Source organism: Salminus brasiliensis, chromosome 2 (assembly GCF_030463535.1).
Source record: "Salminus brasiliensis chromosome 2, fSalBra1.hap2, whole genome shotgun sequence".
In the NCBI taxonomy this organism is placed as follows: Eukaryota; Metazoa; Chordata; class Actinopteri; order Characiformes; family Bryconidae; genus Salminus; species Salminus brasiliensis.
In genome coordinates, this window is record NC_132879.1 from 40000365 (window position 1) to 40021519 (window position 21155).

Here is a 21155-nt window from a genome sequence, read left to right on the forward strand (position 1 = left end):
ATCACATCAATCAGTATAGAACCTTACTACTGGAACAGTAGTGTTCCAGTACCGAAAAACTAATGGAGCATATAGTTGATATCTAAAATATAAATATGAAGTTATTTTGGCCAAAATTAGTTATAATTATTTTAGCCCCTTAAGATTTTGATAACAACATGTAAGTAGCATAGTGCGCCATTTTTAACACAGCCGCAACACTGTGTGTCATCGTATCACCGTATCAGACATGCTGTGGCTTAATGGTCAGAAAGTGACCATTTAAGGACTAAAGGATGGCTGACACAAACGGCGTGTGAGTTTAGGAACTCTAAGCCATTGCGCTCACACTATAGCAAGCACAACACTAAAATTATCTACTTGAAAATTCACTACAACAGTATAAGAGCAGGAATACTTCAGAAAAGCAGCAAACTAGAGCCAGGCTGAATAGACAGCCATCAAGCCCTACCTTAAAGAGCTCAAACTCCTTCTTTGGCATCATTAGCTTTTAGATGAATACACACACAGACAAAAAGGAAAACAAAAGGGTGGAAGCATAGACATAAAATGAGCCATTCAACCAGTGCTAACTATAGTGCCAGTGCTCAAACCTTTTAAACAAATCCATTCATAATTAATGAGGGCGGAGCATTTATAAATAACTTGAAATCATGACACAACCTCCTAACAGAAACTGTATACAACTGTGGCATGATAGTATGAGTATAATAAATACCTACAGGAATAAAAAAAATAATAATTAAATAGCCATGACATGGAACCATTTAAACACCAAACAGTTATACCAATGTAAAAAGGCTTTTCTAAAAAGTGATAGTCCGCTAGACAATGCACTTGCTCATCACAATACTCAACACAATCAGAGAACTCACCTGAATTGTATGGCTGTAAATTGGTTCCCCGCGTCCAGTCATGTCCACCGCCCTGCTGATCTCAAGGATGTTGTTTGGCACGTATCCTGTAGCCCCAGTTCCATTTCGAACCTTCCACCACTGTTTCCTGTCGTCCAGAACCTATCACAAGAATTAATGCAACTGACAACTTCCACTGGGCATGACCCTATACTATATAAAATGAAGAATGACTGTACCTCCACCACTTCGTCCTTAACCACAGAGAGTTCTGTTCCATTCCTTGCCACAAAGTCATATTTAGATTTGGCAAAATTTCTTGTCTGGCCTCTACCATGGGCATCATAACTTCTAAAATGAGAAAACCAAAAACTGTATCGGCAAACAAAACTGCACATTTAGAGCTGCAGTATGAAGTGTAGGTTTGGAAAGTAAATGGACATTTTTGAGAACTATATATATATATATATATATATATATATATATATATATATATACACACACACTCACTGAGCATTTTATTAGGAAGACCTGTATGCAATTATCTAAATTAGTCAATAGAGTGCAAAACCATGCAGATACAGGCAGCAGCTGCAGACTTGCCTTGTTTATGAGAGATTTCAAGGGAGAACAACCAGACAGAAAGACTACTGTAACTCTGAGAACAATTTTGTGCAATTGTGATGAGCAGGAAAGCATCTTAATTTTCTCACTGGGAATACTTGGGCGAATAGCAGAGTGGTCACCTTACTGACTTGTGTTTAGTAATGTCTAAGCTTAGAGGTATCTTTAAATTACTGGCTATTTAAACTTTTTTCTTGGTTTTTCTTGGGTAAATAGCAAAGCACTTTTGTAAGTCGCTCTGGATAAGAGCATATGCTAAATGCCTTAAATGTAAATGCATCCCAGAACGTCTGCTACAACAGCAGAACAACATGCCAAATTTCACTTCAGCCAGCCAAGAACAGAAAGCTGAGGCTGCAGTGGGTACAAGCTCACCAAAACAGGGGATTACATTGTACCTGGAGAGTACATTTTCTGGAGACTAGAAAGAGTACACTGTTTGATGAATCTTGATTTCTGCTGAGGCACGCAGATGGTATAGTCAGCATTTTGCCACCAAGCGCTTAAATCCATAAACCAAATCTGCCTTATGTTAACAGGCTAGTGGAATGTTTTTTTGGCACACTTTGGGCCATTAATACCAACAAATTGCTGCTTGAATGCCACAGCCTGTTTGAGTATTGTTACTAACCTTGTGCATACCTTAATGACCTCACTTGACTCATCTAATGGCTACTTCCAGCATCATGACACACTGTGTCACACAGTGTGTCATCCCAAACTGGTTTGATAAACATGTCAAGGAGTTTAGTGTTCTTCGGTGGTCCTTCAGTCAACTGATCTGAATTCAAAAGAACACTTTTGGGATGTGGTTGAAACGAGAGATTTGTATCATTAAAAATGCTCATTAAACATTAGCAGAAACTGCATGACGCAACCATGTCAACATGAACCAGAATCTAAAAGGAAAATTTGTGATTTTCAGATCCCAAAGAACTGCAGTTGTTTTAATAGCAAACATGATCCCTACCCAGTAGTAATATAGTGTTCCTAATAAATTGCTCAGTCAGTGTACTAAATTATATATTGCACGCTTTGTTGTGGTGAAATTTTATTTATTAATGCACTTTTTGTCTTTTATTCCTAGCAGAGAACATAAACATTATGCGTAACATAACACTCTGAATGCTAAGACACATTTGAACACATTTTAAACTAATCTACAAACATCTACATTGACTGCAACAACCATGGAGAAGTGTCCAAAAGCTTGGATCAAAGACTGAAGAACAACAGAAGCAAGATTTTAAGAACTCAGAAGAAATTAGTTTCAGTTAAGAAATTAGTTTCTTGTTTCTTAGTAAACTGTTCAAAGTATATCTACATACTATCTGGATACAACACATGACATGTCTGTTCCTAACCTGTAACCATAAAAATGTCAAATCTCAACAGAAATAGAGTAGAGTAGAGTGTTTTGTGTTTTGACTACTTGTGTATGACTACATTTTAAGTTATAAAGTTTAATAAAGGCTTTGATACAGGATAACTCTCAAAATATTTTTAAACAGCTTATGACAAAAAACAATTTAATCCACAACCTAGATGCAAACATATACATATTTAATTGGATAATGTATCATTTGCATGCTTTCATAAAGCATTTTGAAAACAAAAACCATGTTTATCAGCAATAAGCTTTATTACAGTCTCTGTTGTATTCACTTGTAGTGTCTCACCTGCCAGGTAACACAGGACATTAGCTTAGGCTCTGCTACAGAATGAGGACCCAGCTCATAGTATAACACTAAACAGTATAAGTATAAGTATAAGTATTAAACATAGTATAAGGCTAAACAGGGATAAGCGAGCTGAACTGAACTTTTACTTCTGAAAAAGCAGAAAGATTAGTAAGTCAAAGTTTGAAGCTACTATCTGCTAAAAGGTCAAAGCCTTCTGTGTTTGTTTTCCAATGTCTTTACCTAGTTGGCAAGCCAAAGCAAAAGAAATTTGAGCCCAAAGTAAAAAGTGCAAAGGAGGACAGTTCTCCAGGGCCTGCAGCAGTCATGTGACCCCAGATGGGTTTTACCTATCTACGTGGCGGCTGACTGCCTGTTTAAAAGCAGCCAGTGCCATGTCTGTGTCCAGCAGGTGCATGCGCTGGTAGGCAGTATTACTGAGGGCATACCCGTCCACTGAGGGGAAATCCTGTAAGCTGGCCTGCTGCTGGAGGCAAAGGACAAAAAAAAAAAAAAAAAAGATCACACACAAACATTAGAATTTAAGTAAGAATCAGGAACTAGAAGAACACTCCCTCACAGTTAATGTAATTTTCATTGAAAAGCACCACTAATAGTATAAGATGAAATTACTCATGTAACTGTGTAGTTATTATATATATTGTATATTGTTTTAATCGAGTAATCATATTGCAATAATGCCAATAACAGAAGTTTTAGTGTAAATCAACATTCCTTAAACTGTTATATTTGTTGCGGAGAAAAAATCTTACCTCATGGTGGAGTCTACGGCTCACTTCTTCCTGTCTGTGGATCTCGGCCTGAGCCAGCGTTTCTGCCAGCTGTGTCAGGTCCTGCTCCCTAGACACCAACACAGGTGGCTCCCAGCCATCTCGGAAACGCAGTGTGTGAGGGGGGAAATAATGATCCTTAGGCCACTCCAGCCTAAGATTTAAAAGTGAAACAAACATTTTGAGAATATTATTTTATTCACATTTAAATCATATATTAAACACAAGCATTAACAACTCTAGTTAACACAGGTATACAAACATAAAATTCTATATTTTTGATTTTGCATTAATGCCAATGTGTAAATGTAGACTGTAATTTTACAGTGTGCTGGCAGTAACCTGCATTTGGTCCAGCCGTCTCCCAGAGTAACCCACAGGTGGCGCTCCTCAGGGGTGCCTGCTGAGTGCAGAAAGTCTATGGCCTCTCTGGTGAGGAGGGGAACCACAACACTCTTTGCTAAGTCCACCCCTCCTGATGTGTGAATAACCTGTAACAACGAACACAGCACCTCGACTCAACTCATGCCAGAATATGCCAATTACATTATCAACACTGGTGGAATATTGGTGGAAGCATTGACTTAGCCTTTAACAGCAGCACTACAAAATATGAACATTTCCATACACAAACCCTGATCACAATAATGCATTTCAGTAGTATTAAGTGAGTATTATACAACAAATTCACTTGACATCACAGCAAAGACAGACCTACTTCTAGATGGATAAAGCTTACCTCAAATAATGTTTCACTGCCAAATTCACAGACAAGGTAAACAGTCTACTACATGTATTTTATAATTACATTTGTAACTAGACTTCCTTTCCTGAAAGAAAAACAGAGTGCTGGAAGACAGCTGAAAGTGAACATCCAACGAACATCCCTACGTACCATTTTGAGTGGTGCAAAGAGGAAGTGGACCAGATCCACAGCGCTTGGGTTTTGAATGTGGTTCTTCAACTTTCCCTAGGATTAGAACACAATTTAACTGTATAACATTAGCATCACACAGACTGCAGTCAAAAAAAGACAGCATGAAAATCAGTGTTGCCTCATACATTCAACACAGGGTTCAGCAAATTCAATTACTTAGCATTACAAGGCACCTTTTATACCAGTGTAAAGAAGACATGTGCTGTATGAGGACAATGCATTGTAAGCAACTGGACTGTCACCTGCTAAACATCCATCACTGTCTATATGTCTGATGAATAAAACCCTCACCAGCAAGTTGAAGGCATGCTTAAATTTCTGAAAGCAGTCAACAAACTCCTCCTGTCCTGGCGGCTTCGCTCGCAGAGTTAACACTCCCTCTAGAGTGTTAAAAAACAAAAAAACAGCAAATTGCTAAAAAGCAATTATTTTCTATTTAGTTACAGTCATATTTCTATTTAGTTCCAGTTCCATCATATTGCTATGATGGAATTTGATATTTTATTATTGCAGAAAGATCACTACCTTTCTATGTAAACTATTTTACTCTATTTACTATTTTTTACAACCCCAAAATTAAACTTTAATACATTAAAGTGACAGAGTCCACATATTTATATACAGCTCCGGAAACAAATTAAGAGCTAGATTGCTAGATTGCTATATATATATATATATATATATACACACACACACACACACACACACACACACACAGCACAGTACAGCATTATTCACTTTTAGCAAAAACGTAAAAAAGTAAAAAGGTAAAGGTGCACGTATTTGTCACTGTACAGTGTACACTGTACAGCGAAATGTGTCCTCAGCATTTAACCCATCTGGTAGTGAACACACACTCACACACACACGTGTTAGGGGCAGTGAGTACACACACACCCAGAGCGGTGGGCAGCCAACTCCAGCGCCCGGGGAGCAGAGAGGGTAAAGGGCCTTGCTCAAGGGCCCAACAGTGGCAGCTTGCCGAGTCCGGGAATCGAACCCACAACCCTGTTATCAATATCCCGGCGCTCTAACCGCTGAGCCACCACTGCCCCTTATAGCACTGCTCTACTATATTCTTTACCATCACTGCTTACAGTTACATATCAACATTGGTCAGAAAACAGTTTGTATTCAGGGTGCCAATCTGGACTGTAGTTTTGTTCAGATGAGTTCTGCTTTCGTAGCAATGCTTGATTAGCAGAGTGGTAAACTGAGCTTAGCACGACTGCAACTTTCCTTACAGACAGACTGATTTCTAGTTTGCTCTGCTCTGATTGTCTAATGATTCAATCCCGAAAAGAATAAAAAAAAAAACACCTTAACAATAACATTTTACTTACTAGTAATTTTAGTTATTGATAATAACCCTGGTTATAACAAGGTAAAAAAACAGATGCTACAGCAGGGAGCATGAGATCAGATCTAATTTGCATCTGTCCAGTCAGGGAACAGGGAACAGACTGCATAGCAGGTGCCTGACTGGTTTGATTTAAACATGGCTCTCACACAGTGGAATAAAACAGCATAAATCAGTGCCCACCTCCCGGACCCTTCTTTTTGCTCTTTTTCAATTTCTTCCTCTTGGAGAGTTCATTAAACGCCTCTGCAGCTTTTTGAAGTTTGGTGACGAAGTGCTCGATATCATCCAGAATGTGGTTCAGGATTTGCTGTGAAAAGAAGAGAGCTATAAGTGTGCACACACCATGCATTTGTTGACAATTAAAAAACTCTGCTGACTTTAGAAAAAGCTGATGTGTGCTTTCAGAATCCCAATATCATTTATCTCCCTTCTGGTGGTTTGCACTATTGAAATGCCGCTTATCTTAATACCCATGTATGGATCTGTATGCATGCTCTATATATATGGTCTCACCATATATAGAAGCACTGTCTCAGAAACAGGACAGCAGAGTCAGGCTTCTGTAAAGTAAATAAACAGAGGCCATGATGCGCCTCAAAGCTAATTACAGCTAAAGATACCTCTGCAAAATTAAATTTGTTTTTGAAGATGGGAATGCTGTTGCAGCCAATTATGGAATTAAATATGGGGCTTGCTGCTACAGTCTGAGGAAGTCCTAAAATGTACACCACACCTTATGGACCACTTTTGTGTACAGTCATGTTAAGTGTTAATTACAATGTGGAATTAATGTTGGCATGGATTTACCCAGCATGTAAACAGTTAAAAACTAATGTTTGGTTATGGTTTGTATGTTTGCAATGTAAGTAAACCATTACATTGTGTTTTTAATCCTAAATAATCCTACATAATCATTTTCAGGATATGAGCAAAGATTATTTAGGTCTACTGTGAGAAGCTGATAATGTCATGTGTGCTCTGTGGGGTGGGGTGCACCAGGAAGAGTTTCAATGACAGGATGTGCTGTATTGATACTGTGGCCATCTGACAGACAGCCTATGTTTTACTGGTGTTATTTTGTTCTGATAGCTGTAATCTGTTAGGCTAGGAAATGGTGAGAGTGACAGGCTGATGATACTCACCACATCTCTGTCTACACGTGCTGCAGTCATCTCCGGAGATTCATCCTGTTCACCGTATGGCCTTTGTTTATCATCTGCACCGACACAGCACATACACTGCTATAGGATGTCTGAAAGAACTGAACAGTATATGATATTTATGCTAATGTACACTGAACTCACAGTCTTGCTGCTCATTGGCCCACGCTGACCAGGCTGCCACTCTGCTCTTTACGTCCACTTGACTGACAGTGGCTGGGGGCTCGGGGGCCGGACCACCAGGAGGAGGTGGAATAGCCCCATCGCTTTTCAGAATCATTCTAAGATGAACACAGAAAGAGTCGCCATGGCAACTGTGAACGTGGAAATACAATCATTTATCCGCAGGCATGCTGTGAATATCACAGCTTAGATCAAATCCAGGGGTGTTAGCTGCGGCTTTGTGCCATAAAAAAGAAAAAGTATAGTGTAGATTACTTTTTGTAGTAATACTTTTTTATGTTCTGTCTACTTTTTTTTACACACTATGCCAAACTAACATATACTCAAGAATTAGTTTAGTATTAGAATTTTAGTATATCATCAACAGACACTGTGGCTTACTTCAGAGTCTCTGGCCTCTTTTTGACTTTTCCTCCTTTGTGGTCACTGATGGCACTATCAATATCTGCATGTATCAAATTCGCCTGTTGAAAGAAATACACATACACAACAAATTGCAACAAAACACAGAAAGAGACCAATAAATAAATAAATACATAAAATTATTAGAATTGTATAATTGTTATATAACAGTAGCAGTAGTAGTAGTATTAATAATAAGTACCTTTAATGACATTTGGGACTGTCTTAAAAATAATTCAATTCTTTCCAGGAAAGGTTCTATGTGTTTTAAGCAACTTTATTAAGTGCAGTAGTCTTTGAAGATAAACTAGCCTTTTACAAGAAGCTGAAAATGTCTAGAAATACCATTCCATTAGCCTCAGAAATATTAGACATATTAACTAACCAAGACTAGCCTATCATTTTCTGCAGTGAAGGACACTCATATAGCTGAAGCAGATGTTTTATACCACCTTGATGTCATCACACTGGAACAGGTGCAGGTCTGGTTTGCCCTGCCCAGACTCCTTACACACCAGTGTCAGGATGGAGTCGTAATTGCAGGAGTTCATGATGGCCTGGCAGTGCTGCACTGTGCCCAAGGGGAAGTTCTCCAGCTCATTCTGATGTAAAACATCATATCAGTTGCAAAATCAAACAAGATTCCTCACACATTCTTACAGGGCAGAATCACACAGCATCAACACGACAGTGACCATAAAACTCCAGACTTTAATATTCACAACTGTAACTTCTGACAATACTTTGACAGGATATTAACTGGAATGAGGAGGGGGAGACTGCTTACTTGATATATGAGACATGAGCGACCCTAGCAATGTTTTTCATCATTTTAAAGTTTCAACTGAATGCGTAGTGGGATGGATAGCCATTGCAACAGAAACAGAATAAGGGTGATGTTGGAATTATTTTGTAAAGCAACACTATCTAGCATTTCTTTAAATACTTTGCTGAGACAGGATTAAGAACTACATAACCAGAGTCGTATTAGTGTAGAATCCTGTAATATTACTTCATCAGTCCACATGATTATTTTATTTTCAGCAATGATTCTGTATCTCGTCTTGTCCAAAGAGCACCCTGAAAGCAGAAATTCATAGGTAAGCCCAGGAGCAAGAAATTCTCACATAATGCTGCTTTAAATTCCAGAGAAATCCAGTTGCTGAATTTTGGACATATTGAAGTGAGCATTTCGGTTTGTTTGGGATACCAATGAAAAGAAAGTTGCAATAATCACAATGGGATGATATAAAAGCATGGACCATGGAGTTTTGGAATCCTGTATGGTCAATTCATTCCTCTATAAGTATGCATTGCATTGTTTTCAGAGTATTTGTGAAAGATTTCACACTGCATAATCATCCAGACTAGGAAATCTCTCGCTTTGCTGGTCAGTGCTTCTAACGTCTAGGTTTATTTCTTTCTGTGAAAAAAGCCAAGTCACTAGAAGTAGCAGTGCTGTTTTCTGCTGCTTAGAGAATCAAGCCTCTATCTATATCGGCTTTGATTCAGAGTCACACTTTCTCACCTTGGTGTCTGGGTCAATGAGACTGACTGCTTTGTCATCCACCTGCAGCAGCATGTCCTGTGTCCACACCTTTCCTTTAGCGTCAAGCAGACGCAGTTTTCGAATGCCATCTTCTATGGTAATCATGGCATCCTTGCGGTCCATGACAAAGGTTGTTAGATGCTGCAAGAAGAATTAGTATTTGTACGGAGAAGCAAACAGAGCAAATCCATGTTTGATAAAGAAATCCATAACTTTAATTAACTTCAATTAGCAAGTTAACAACAATCTGTACACTACATTTAGTTAACATATTACTTGTAGTTTAAAGTAAAACAAAACATTAAAGCAGCCCATTAAAGTTAACATGTTTTACAGTGTACCTTTAATCCACATGCTTAATTAAAAGTTCTTACTTCGACATGATACTGTGATGTGTCGGTCATGCTGTTGATGCTGTTTTTAGTGTAGCTTTTCCGTTGCTCTGAGGAAACATGAGAAGACACCATGTAAAAGAGAACTTCTAGGATTATAAATTCTGTCCAATCAGTTTCAATTAGAAAAATGACAGAGCCCTGCAGGACAGGGGGACATTTCAAAAAGCAACAATTTAAGGCCAAAGTCACACTTGTCCAACAGAAGATCATCTTAGGAAGGCTTCAACTGGACAATCAGCACTTTTGACTTCTATTATCCAGGTTGCTCATATAACCTAAAATAATCTTCAGGAAAACAAATGCAAGACGGAAGGGAAAGAGAATGTGAAGTGCACACTAATAGCTAGCAAGAACACTTCAAACATGGAGAGCAAAACCAAAACACAGCAAGAGTGCAGTTACGTGATGTATCTACAGTCCTGCTCTGTGTCAGTCAGCGAGAAAGAAGATTAATTTATATTCAAGCTGTGTTATGCTGGGCGCAGAAGTTGAATGTGTGCTGATCACAATCATAATCATTTGATCCAATATTTGTGTTTTCAAAAAAAAAAAAGTCCCCAGTGTCCTCTTTTTTGAAAACAAAAATATGGTCACCCTAGCACCCTAGGATCGAGATGATGTTCAGCACACATTCAACCAGGTGTGTCTAAACTTTGTGAGAGAAAATTAAAAAGGGAAAGTTAAAAAAAAATAATAAATAAACAAAAAGAAAAAAGAACAAAAATGTAGGAAATCAGGACAAACAGAAAAAGGATGGAGACAGAGAGAGAGAGATAAAGGAGAGAGGGACAGACAGAAACAGATCGAGAAATTGAAAGACTTTGATAGAGAGAGTCAGCAATAGAGAGAGAGAGCTATAGAGAGAAAGAGTGAGAGGGAGAGACCAATTCTTCTAGGTGAAGGTCAGCCCTGGGTTACAGTGCATTGTAACACACCTTCCTGATAAAGTGTGGGGACTGGAATACAGAACAGAGTGAATTAGCACAGATCTAAAAGGTAAAAGGAAATACTCCAGTGGAACGGGAAGGGGAAGGAGTTACTCTGGTAGATTGCTCTAAACTGAAATAGCACAGGACAGCACACACACACACACACACACACACACACACACACACACACACACACACACACACACACACACATTCCTCACACCATGCTCCACTGTGCTCTACCTTTTTTTTTGTGTTTGGCGGAAGTGCGTAGGAAGTATAGTCCTTCTGTCCCTGAGAGCATGACCAGGCAGAGAGAAGAGCGTGGGCGGTGTGGTGAACAGTGGAGGAGTGATTGAATGAGAAACAGTGATATAAAGAGAGCACAGGCTGAGAATTACGAAGGGCACATTCTGGCCCAGCAGATAAATCTCAGTCTCTGAATGAAGGCTAGCCTTTCTGACCTCAGACATTTGGAATCTACAGGCCATCACCTAAAAACTTAAATCTCTCTCAGCCAGGGGTCATTCAGGAACATCGGTCTGGTGATTTGTCTGCTCCAACACAGCTAATTCAATTGAGCAGTTAATTACCAGGTTTAGTGCGTATGTTTGAGCAGGACAATCACTGTGCCAAACCAAGGCTTAGGCAGTACCAGAATTAGTTAGTAATTAGGACATTAGCATACCCAATGGCTACAAAACACATGGAAGACAATGACATTGCTAATCTTTCCATTGTTATGTTATTTTATTATTGTAATATATCCCATTGTTATGTTGTTTTATTATTGTCACCGTTGGCTTGCTCACTGGGGGTCTTTGATCCATCATGTTATTTTCTTGTTTCTTCTTTGTCTCTGTCTTTTATTAATCACTATTTAAGTAAAGCTGCTTTGTGACGACAACAGTTGTAAAAAGCGCTATACAAATAAATCTGACTTGACTTGACTTGACTTAATATAATGGTAATATAATGTGTAATAATGTGTGTCAGTACTTAAAGGACGAGAACCAAATGAGTATTTTACTATAAAGTGCGTAATTACTTCTCTCTCATTAGGTGTAGTGTTTTCCAACAGGTTTTAGGCATGCTTTTTACATCTTTGTCAAACTACTGTGATGCAGTTTAGGTATTGTGAAAATCATTACATAGAATGTTGGCATTTTTGCCTACCCCTAAACTGTAGATTGAAGTATTATAAGCTAAACTATAAGACATTTCAAACAAATCATTACAACAGTAAATAATCCACTTTAATGATCTCTTTAGAATAATTATGTGTTATTTGCCTCAAGATTTGAGGCCTTCCAGTTAATGTTTATTTTTTTATAACATTTCAGGTGTTCTACAACTTTACAGTCATTATGAAATCCGCTTTATTATGGATACATCTAACAGTCCCTCATTTTACAGTTGCTGATAAATGTAAAAGTTATATAAAAGCTATAAGCGTGTTTTAACACTCCTCATCACATCACAGCACACAATACATCTTTTTATACATGTACAGCACGGCCCTTACGTCTGACACCACTCATTCATTACAAATCATACAGCTCAACAGCTCAAAATGCAATACAAATGTGCACCTATGCTTTCATGAGGGTGTGCACTCAAGCTGCATGGACTCCACAAGTTATTATAGGCAAGTGCTACAAAACCTAGCAATATTAGCTAAGCAATAAGCAATATTTTCTCTGATTATTCTATCATTTTCAACTGGGCTAGCTTCTGATATTACTTAATAATGTTTAAATATGTAATGATTTAATGTTTTAATTATTTTATATATATATATATTTATCACACACACACACACACACACACACACACACACACACACACGTATTATATTCTACACAAATTGGGTTTACACAAACTGAGAACAATGACTTTAGTCAAGTCTTTAAACAAGGGTGTTTTTAAGGTAAGCTTGCTGCTAGTTTAAGCTCAGCTGCAATTGTGATACCATACCAGCATAACAATCTCTGCTGTTTATAGTTTCCTTCACTTGAGATAAACCTCAATCTATACTTTTGGGAGGCAAGTAGCTCAAAAAGGTTTAGAGCTATGTTAGTAGCAGGAAAAACACTAAACTGAGCTGGGAAGCGCTCCGCCCCAAGACCAGTGGACACCCATGGGCATTAAGATCTATTGTGTGTCTGTCTATATGTATGTTTGTACACATACAGACAGACTGCAGAGTGCCCATGCTGAGCAAGACAGACCCTTGCTCTGCATGTCCACCCCTAGCCTCAGAGCAGACAACTGCTGTGCTGCGAGAAAGATGTACAGATGTGTCTTGATGGTGGAAACAAATCTAAATCAGGCAGTACAATTCTGGTGATTAAGTGAAAAATTAGCAATCTCCAATTTGGCATCTGGAGATTAGCCACCTTTATAGGGCCAGTAACTACACCAAGGGATGGCTTAAGAGGGTGGTGGTGTGGCCAGATATATATCCATCTGCAGTATCGAAGAGCCAATGCAGCAAGGGGAGTGGAGGAAAACAAACTGGCAGTGTGTTGCCATGGAAACAAAACGATTTGTTCATAGCACAAGGAGGGAGGTGGAGCAAATGGACGGACAGGGAGGGGAAACAAAGGGTTCAACCCCTGTTCAACCTCTTTGAAAGGTTTCCTCTTTTCGTTGACCCCCTCACCCAGAGTCGTATGAAGGGTACGACACACACAGCATTAGATAAGGCGGTGACTAGCTGACAAACAATTATTAGCAGGAGAGGTGTGATGTGGGAAAGCCTGGAACACAGAGATAAGCCATTACACCTGGAAGTGAACAATGCACTACACTGAACAGACAGCAGGTGGAGACTGCACCTGTACATGCACATGTGCTGCTCCTAGTCCATAATGCATAACATACAAATAATGTACCATCATAGAGCGATTCAGGAAAAACAAGCACTGAAAAGGGAGCCACTGAAACATGTTACAATCAGCAAGCCATTTCTCTCTCGGGGTCAGTCTGAGTAAAGTGGAAAATAAGAAAGGAGACCCACCATAGAGAGCCTTTGCACTGGACTTGGCATTGCGTGCTGGGAGCTCTGGTGACTGGGAGCCATGGCCACTGCAAGACAAACACAATGAACAAAAACATAGGTCAACATGTTGTGTTGCTTTTAGAGATTCAGAGACTTTGGATTCATCACCCAAAATCTGCCCCTGGAGTAACTGGAGGTATTCTGATAAAGCTTTTCAGAGCGTATTGTGGATACAGAGTAGAAAGCAGAGGTAGGAGGAGCTGATGGCAGTTATTTTATGGCAATTCAACTGTATATCTCTGCTGTATATAAACAAACAATATTTTTCCACTGCTGAGATCATAATTAAGCCCTCTCCTATTGATAAGCTATGAACCTTTAATGAGGGAGTAAAATTTTGTAGTGTTTCAGAACCTCTGATCTACATTACAGTAGCTAGGCTGCTAAAGAAAAAATGCGTCAAGGACTCCGTTAACTCCATTCTGTTTACTCAAGAACAAGAGCATGAATATGAGAACAGGAGTGTGTGAGTGCTCTTTGGTGTTGAGGTGGACTCAGGTGTCACCTGTGCTAACAAGTGGAGAACCGGACACTTGATATTGCTCGATTCTATTGCTCACGCTAATTGAAGGAGAAATGAATAATGTAGCGCTAGAGGAAGTATTTATCAGAATTGCTGGCACGCCCTGTCCAACCTGAGTTATGGACATACAGAGAGACTCATTATGTACACATACTATACTATTTATTATTTTACATACTATTTATTTTTTGTTATTTGAACCATTTTTTATAAACTCTGTCTGAAACTATGGCCTATTCACCATACCCTACATGTAAAAATTCAGAAGAGAACCCAACTCAACAAGGTAGTGAACTATTTCGGACAGCTTGTCATGTGTGTGAGCTCACTGCCTGAACGTCAGTGTTCCTCAGAGAAGCTACGCAAATCTTCAATCCAAACAATGCCTGAATTTTGGATATTTCAAGTTTGTTGTGCATGTTGTTTGTACACTATATATAAAGTCTAATGTTTTGACTGATACACTCCGACTGATGATCACCACCCCACCCAACTCATCTCAAATGTATTAGATGGAGCACAATCATTACAGAGAACAAAGTTCCACTGCTCCACAGCTCAATGCTGGGAGGGATTTAAGGCATTGGGCATGGTGCCTTGGGGTGGTGTTTACCTGCTCCAGAGACCCCTTCATTGGCAATACAACTCTATGGGCACTAGACAAGCTTCTATTCTTTGCACATCTGTGTCAGGAATGGGTGTAGCTTAAAATAGCTACATGCATTCATTAGCAGGGGTATCCACAAAAATTTGGACATATAGTCCTAGATAAAGGAACACTTGGTGAAAAGTCTAATTTACACAGTTTCCAAAAATCACAGTCAGCAGAAATAAAAGTTGATCAGCCAAGGTTTACAATAAATACAGACAAAAAATATGACCCACAGCTAAAAACAGCAGCAGCAGCCCTCATGAAGCCAACACTGTGTCTGGACTGCTTCCTATTTATATAGACAAAAAGATTTCATGCAGATTTCTCAGAGAATTCAACCCTTCCTCTCCAGAGAGGCCTTCCAGGTGCTTGTTCAGTCTCTCGTCACTTTAAGACTTGACTACTGCAACTCTCTTCTGGCTGGTCTCCCTCTGCGCACCATCAGACCCCTGCAACTTATCCAGAACGCAGCGGCACGGGTCGTATTCAATGGTCCTAAATTCAGCCATGTTACTCCACTGCTGCATTCTCTTCACTGGCTTCCTGTAGCTGCCCGAATGAGATTCAAAACCCTGACGCTGGCCTACAAAGCCAAGAACGGACCAGCCCCTCTGTACTTGATGGCAATGGTCAACAGCCGATCTGCACCAAGAGCCCTTCGAGCTTCAAGTACGGCTCGGCTCGACCAGCCATCCCTCAAAATTCATGGAAGAGATGGAATGAGCTTCCCCTGGGTGTCCGAACGGCAGAGTCGCTCGCTGTCTTCAAACGCAGACTGAAGACCCACCTCTTCAGAGAATACTTGGGCGATTAGCCCAAGTAGAGTGTTCACCCTACTGACTTGTGTTTAGTAGTGTCTAAACTTATAGGTATCTTATCCTATCCTATTTTAGCCTATTCAAACTAGCGGAGGTTATTCTTAAGTAAATAGCAAAGCACTTTTGTGAGTCGCTCTGGATAAGAGTGTCTGCTAAATGCCTTAAATGTAAATGTAAATGTAGACAACAGTTTATCATACAATGTACATAAAAAAAAGTCTTTGATGATTCAGCAATATGCTATTTATGGCACTAATTATTAGGTATAAGCTTTTTTGTTGCATTAGCCCGTGTAAAACCAAAGGCACAAATACCAAACCTGCTTTAAATTAAAAAAGATTTTTCACTGAGCGACTTCCTTCAGTTTCTTCTAAACGTTCAATGCCAATTCTGTCTCAGAGATCACTTAAACACTTAAGCACTAAATAAGGTAAAATAAAGCAGTACTGGCATTCTAGCTCACTATTTGGCTCCAAGTCTTTGGTGTATCTTGGCAGCACTAAGTGATGCGTAATAGGTGCATCTGGCCAAGCACAATAAAGAGCCCTGCTTTGTTGGTTGTGGGTTATGCTGATTATTTTTAGCTAATTCAATAATGTGTGTGTGGGACAGTGTCTGTTCATGAGGAAGTGGTTTTGTGAAACACTGGGGAGGAAAAGGGTGTGTCACTTACTTTAGTTGGGATGGGTAGGAACTGAAGCCTCCAGAAGGGTGGGTAGGAGGAGCATAGCCATTCATTTTGGACTTCACAAAAGGGGGTCACCGACTGCAAGGAGGAATGGTAAAGCATTGTCAAAACATTTTACAGAAAAAATATTTAATCATATAACCAATGAAAATTGAGCATTTTTATCTGAGTGCGGGCATGACACAAAGGACTTAAGGACAAAAGAATTAAAATATTAATCATAGATGTCAACTGGTATTGACCCATAGAAGTCCACATCAGTAGGAATGCAGAGAATGATCATTTCGGTCTCAGTATTGAACAGATGTTTAAATATGTTTAAAACGTTTTTGGCTGTTGTCTGACTCAAAGGATGGCATCCCCTTGTATCTCCCTTGAGAATAAGGCATTTACATAGAATCAAGAAGCAAAGCCTTGTTACAAAATTAAGAGCTGAGCACTATGTGTACTCATCTCCAACCATCTAAGTATGCACAATATGGTTCAGAGAAACTTTAAGCTGTAAGCTGGTAGAAAATTAGCAACATGCCACAGTAAGCCCACCTCAAACTGAATGACTACAACTCAAGCTGAAATACATAATATATTAACTAAAATAGCTTTCTTCTCTATAACACAATGTACTATTTGCTCACACTGCAATTCAATATGTGATTTATAGGCAAACCGACAAACTTCCTTCATACTAATATCTTAAAGAAACTTCTCCCTGATCATAAGAGAGGTCCAACTTCTGGATCAAGATGAGAAAGTCTAAGTGACTTGAACACTTTTGAGGGCTATTCCATGACCGCTCCTCAGGTGACTGAGTATGTGAATACAGTCCCCCCCACAGAGGACTATTCCAAAGACCACCCACCATCTGAGAGTTCAGTGGTGTAGAAACAACTCTACAGAGGTGTGGAAAGGGAGAGATCTGATCAGGTGAGTCATCCTTCACAAGTGGGTGAGTGCATGTGATGTCATACATCAAGTGAACAGTCAAGTCAAGTCAAGTCAGATTTATTTGTATAGGGCTTTTTACAACTGTTGTCGTCACAAAGCAGCCTTACATAAATAGTGATTAATAAAAGACAGAGACAAAGAAGAAACAAGAAAATAGTGTAAGGCATGATGGATCAAAGACCCCCAGTAAGCAAGCCAACGGCGACAGTGGAAAGGAAAAACTCCCTCAGAGCTGGTGGAAGAAACCTTGGGAGGAACCAAGACTCACAAGGGGGACCCATCCTCCTCTGGTCAGAACTATTTAAACATTAATGATAAAAATGACCAAACCAGGTATAACAGAGAGTTAATAATGGTGATATTAATAATGGCAGATAGTTACGAGTCCAAGTAGCAGATAGTTACAAGTCCAAGTAGCAGATAGCACAGGTCTGAACACCTGACCACTACAATGAGGAAACTTCCCTAAAATGGGAAACTGCCCACATCCACACGGCATGAAATGTCACTGAATGGTTTTATGAGAATGAAAATGATGGAAATTGTCTGCTAGGGTCACCACCTTTCACTAAATCACAGTCACCAAATTTCAACCACATTTAACACTTCTAAGAGATTCTGGACTGGCGTATCAGACAGCACTCACCTTTCTACCTCTCTACCTTCATCAAACACTGCCTGAGAAAATATTTTCTGTGTATTATGAAAGTTAAGTTACACTTATGTAGTTTTACAGGACGCTTTACAACTGTCACTTTTCACAATCCTTTATACTCAGAACTCCAAGACACAACAGCGTACTCTTAACCGGAAACAACCGTCCACCTGGAGGACTGCATTGAGCACTTGTGGTTTACCAGGACAGAGTGCCAAGCCATATCTAGGAGCACAGACATGCACTCATTCTTAAAAACATACATACACACTCATTCACAGACACCCAGACCATTTATACAGTAACCAATACACCTGATCTCCATGTTTTTGAACTGTGGGAGTTCCCCGGAGGAAACTCCACCCAGATAGGGACTTGAATCCAAGACCCGTTGAGATCCTAACCACCAAGCCGCCGTGCCGCCCACAAGCATCCTATCAGGTCAGTGCCAGAGACTTGTGAAATCTACACCTAGTGGTCCAACAACTTTCTAAGACATGTCATGTTGGGTTTTATCCTGCAATTTGTCACAAGATCATCGGTTAAATGATGAATAATCTAACTGTATTATAGATAGTACCGCATTCTTGGAAGTCACCTTATCCAGGTCTGTCTATATTGGTCAGGACAGACAGAATAAATGCTGCAATGGTAGCTGTCTTTACAGAAAATCAGCAAGCAGGAAACAAGCAGGAAACCCTGCTTTTCTCATGTAAATTATATAATGATAAAATATAATGATGACTTCACACTACAGCAACAGCCTTTCCAGTCCAAGCTAAAACAGGCAAAGAGGATTAAGCTACTTTCTGTGCTCCTGTACACTGCAGGAGGTGAGAGCTCAAGCTAGGGGGAGCCTTATGCTCCTTATATGTGGATCAGGGCAAATGAAGCAAGTGACCGGAGGGTAAAATAGCTTTAGAGGAGAGGCTCATAGCTGGAGCAGGAAATACGGTGAACTGAGGCACAGAATAGCAATCACACAGGAGGACAAGTGAGCTAATTATAATCTGAACCCAGACTTCAAGGGCAAGTCCTGTCAATCAAGGAAGAGTAAAAAAGTCTTTCCAAGAGCAAGGGCAGCACGACTAACATTACAGGATGCTATGAACAGCAGAGAACAAAACTGGATCACACTGCCACAACTAAAAGGGTATATACATAGCAGAAACATGCATAACTGATGACATCACTACATATATAATGTGAAACCACTACACCACCATACCAGCATTCCTTCCAATTGCAGTTAAAAACAATAACTGTTATATCTGCATTATTTTGTTGCTTTAGAAGTTAACCAAACAACTGATGTACAGTAGCTTTTGCTTGCATATATCCAAGCATATCATATACAAACAGGGGCAACCATAATCTAATGCACTTGATCCAGGTCATGTAAATTAGAGCCAGCATTGCTGGATCTGAACTCTTGAAGGATGACTAGCTTAGTTACACGCTACAGAAGTTAGCAAGCACATTTTCCTTCAAACATTAGATGTTTAAATATTTCCAACAGAATGTTTCTCAAACATCAGCTAGCTCCCCTAGCTGGCTAGTTTAGGTTATGTATATTGAAGAAGCTCCACCTTTAGTATCGATCAACTAACACTTTTGAACCAATTATCCCCCATTCTCTTAAGTGTTCCAGTGCATCAGTATTTCTGGTAAGCCTTGTGTGCACAGTCATCTTTAGATCATGCCACAGAGCTCAATAGGGTTCAATTGGCCATTGTTTTGTTGCATAACCCAAATGCATTCTCCGGTTTTCTGTTCTGATAACCAGAGTGTTCTGATACACCTGAATTCGCTATTCCCTCTCAAAGATTTCAGGTCCTGAGACAACGCATCCTTCAATCGTGTTGCACAGGAACAAATGTTGAGTTTGCATATACCCAAGTCTTCGATAGCCTTTGGCCCTTCTTGACTCTTTTAGTTCTTGGAGGGATCTCAACAGGCCCCTTATTCCTAGGCACAGTAGTACAGTACCAAAAATCTGTGTGGACTGACATGGTCACCCAGGTCTTTAGCAATGCTTTTGTAGCCTTTTCCTGCTTCATGCGTCTCTATAACATCTTTTGAGGTCTTCTAAAAGCATTGAGGCATGGTCCACACTAACCAACCATTCTTAAGAAAAACAGAGTAGTCAGTAACTAGGCTTTGCGTGTCTTTATTTAATGGGCAGTACCTGAAATCCGCACTTTTAATCTCATGTACTTCATTTAAATATTTTATGAACTTGCTATTGGAGAAGCCATTAACACAGAGCTTTACTTACTTTTTCTAGCCTGCACTGTGGATGTTTTTTCAATGTGCTCATTAAGACATGACTAGTACAACTGTTTGTGTTATTAATTTAGTTAGATTGTGTGTCTATGATTGTGACTGGTTTCAGTCAAGAGGTTAAGCCCATTTGTTTGCGATATCTTACATGAAGATATTTTGCTTGGTTTCCCTGTCCAAACACAGCCCTATAATCATTAAGGCCCATTTTGGTAACCCCATGATGTTGACTTTAACTGAAGTAGCCATTAAGCTCGGGCCTGCTTCCAGTGTCGATAAGATCCAAGTAGAAAGGTGACATGCTCAAATCCCCTGCACGCTTTAAACACAGAAAGAGAGTAAATTAGTTGTTAAACGCATAAATAAACAGAGAACTTTGTATAAAATATGTCCATTGCTTGATGATATAATAAATAATGAATCTTTCCTGATGAAACCTCCTCCAAATCTCCTGCAGGGCAAGATAATCAGGACACGAGGCGCAGAGAGGAGGAGGAAAAGTATTATTAACCTGTGGGGGATCCTCTATGGGTTTAAATACTGGAGCCTCATCAGAAGTGTACAGCAAATGTACAGTCTCTCTGCTCTGTGATTACTTTTCCCATGGCTGCGCTTTTCTTCTCTTTTCTCCCATTTTTTCTTTCTAAAGCAGGAAATCTCA

The 21155-nt window shown here is 39.6% G+C and overlaps 1 protein-coding gene across 8 annotated transcripts in view; it reads right to left on the reverse strand.

Annotated features, from left to right (window-relative positions):
• eps8a (EGFR pathway substrate 8a, signaling adaptor) overlaps positions 1-21155 on the reverse strand; it is a 57036-nt gene that overhangs the window by 8368 nt on the left and 27513 nt on the right. For 3 of the 8 annotated variants that reach the window (XM_072672669.1, XM_072672665.1, XM_072672666.1), the window contains exons 2-17: positions 16597-16689; positions 13889-13956; positions 9917-9984; positions 9522-9683; positions 8446-8595; positions 7973-8055; positions 7553-7722; positions 7391-7464; positions 6429-6555; positions 5177-5265; positions 4844-4918; positions 4291-4439; positions 3931-4102; positions 3607-3644; positions 1094-1205; positions 876-1016 (exon numbers count right to left, since the gene is read on the reverse strand). In XM_072672669.1, coding sequence (XP_072528770.1) covers positions 876-1016; positions 1094-1205; positions 3607-3644; positions 3931-4102; positions 4291-4439; positions 4844-4918; positions 5177-5265; positions 6429-6555; positions 7391-7464; positions 7553-7722; positions 7973-8055; positions 8446-8595; positions 9522-9683; positions 9917-9984; positions 13889-13956; positions 16597-16661 — 1743 coding nt within the window. In that variant the 5' untranslated portion in view covers positions 16662-16689. The remainder of the gene's footprint in view (positions 1-875; positions 1017-1093; positions 1206-3606; positions 3645-3930; positions 4103-4290; positions 4440-4843; positions 4919-5176; positions 5266-6428; positions 6556-7390; positions 7465-7552; positions 7723-7972; positions 8056-8445; positions 8596-9521; positions 9684-9916; positions 9985-13888; positions 13957-16596; positions 16690-21155) is intronic. The other 5 variants (XM_072672673.1, XM_072672671.1, XM_072672672.1 and 2 more) reach the window with 3 other exon arrangements.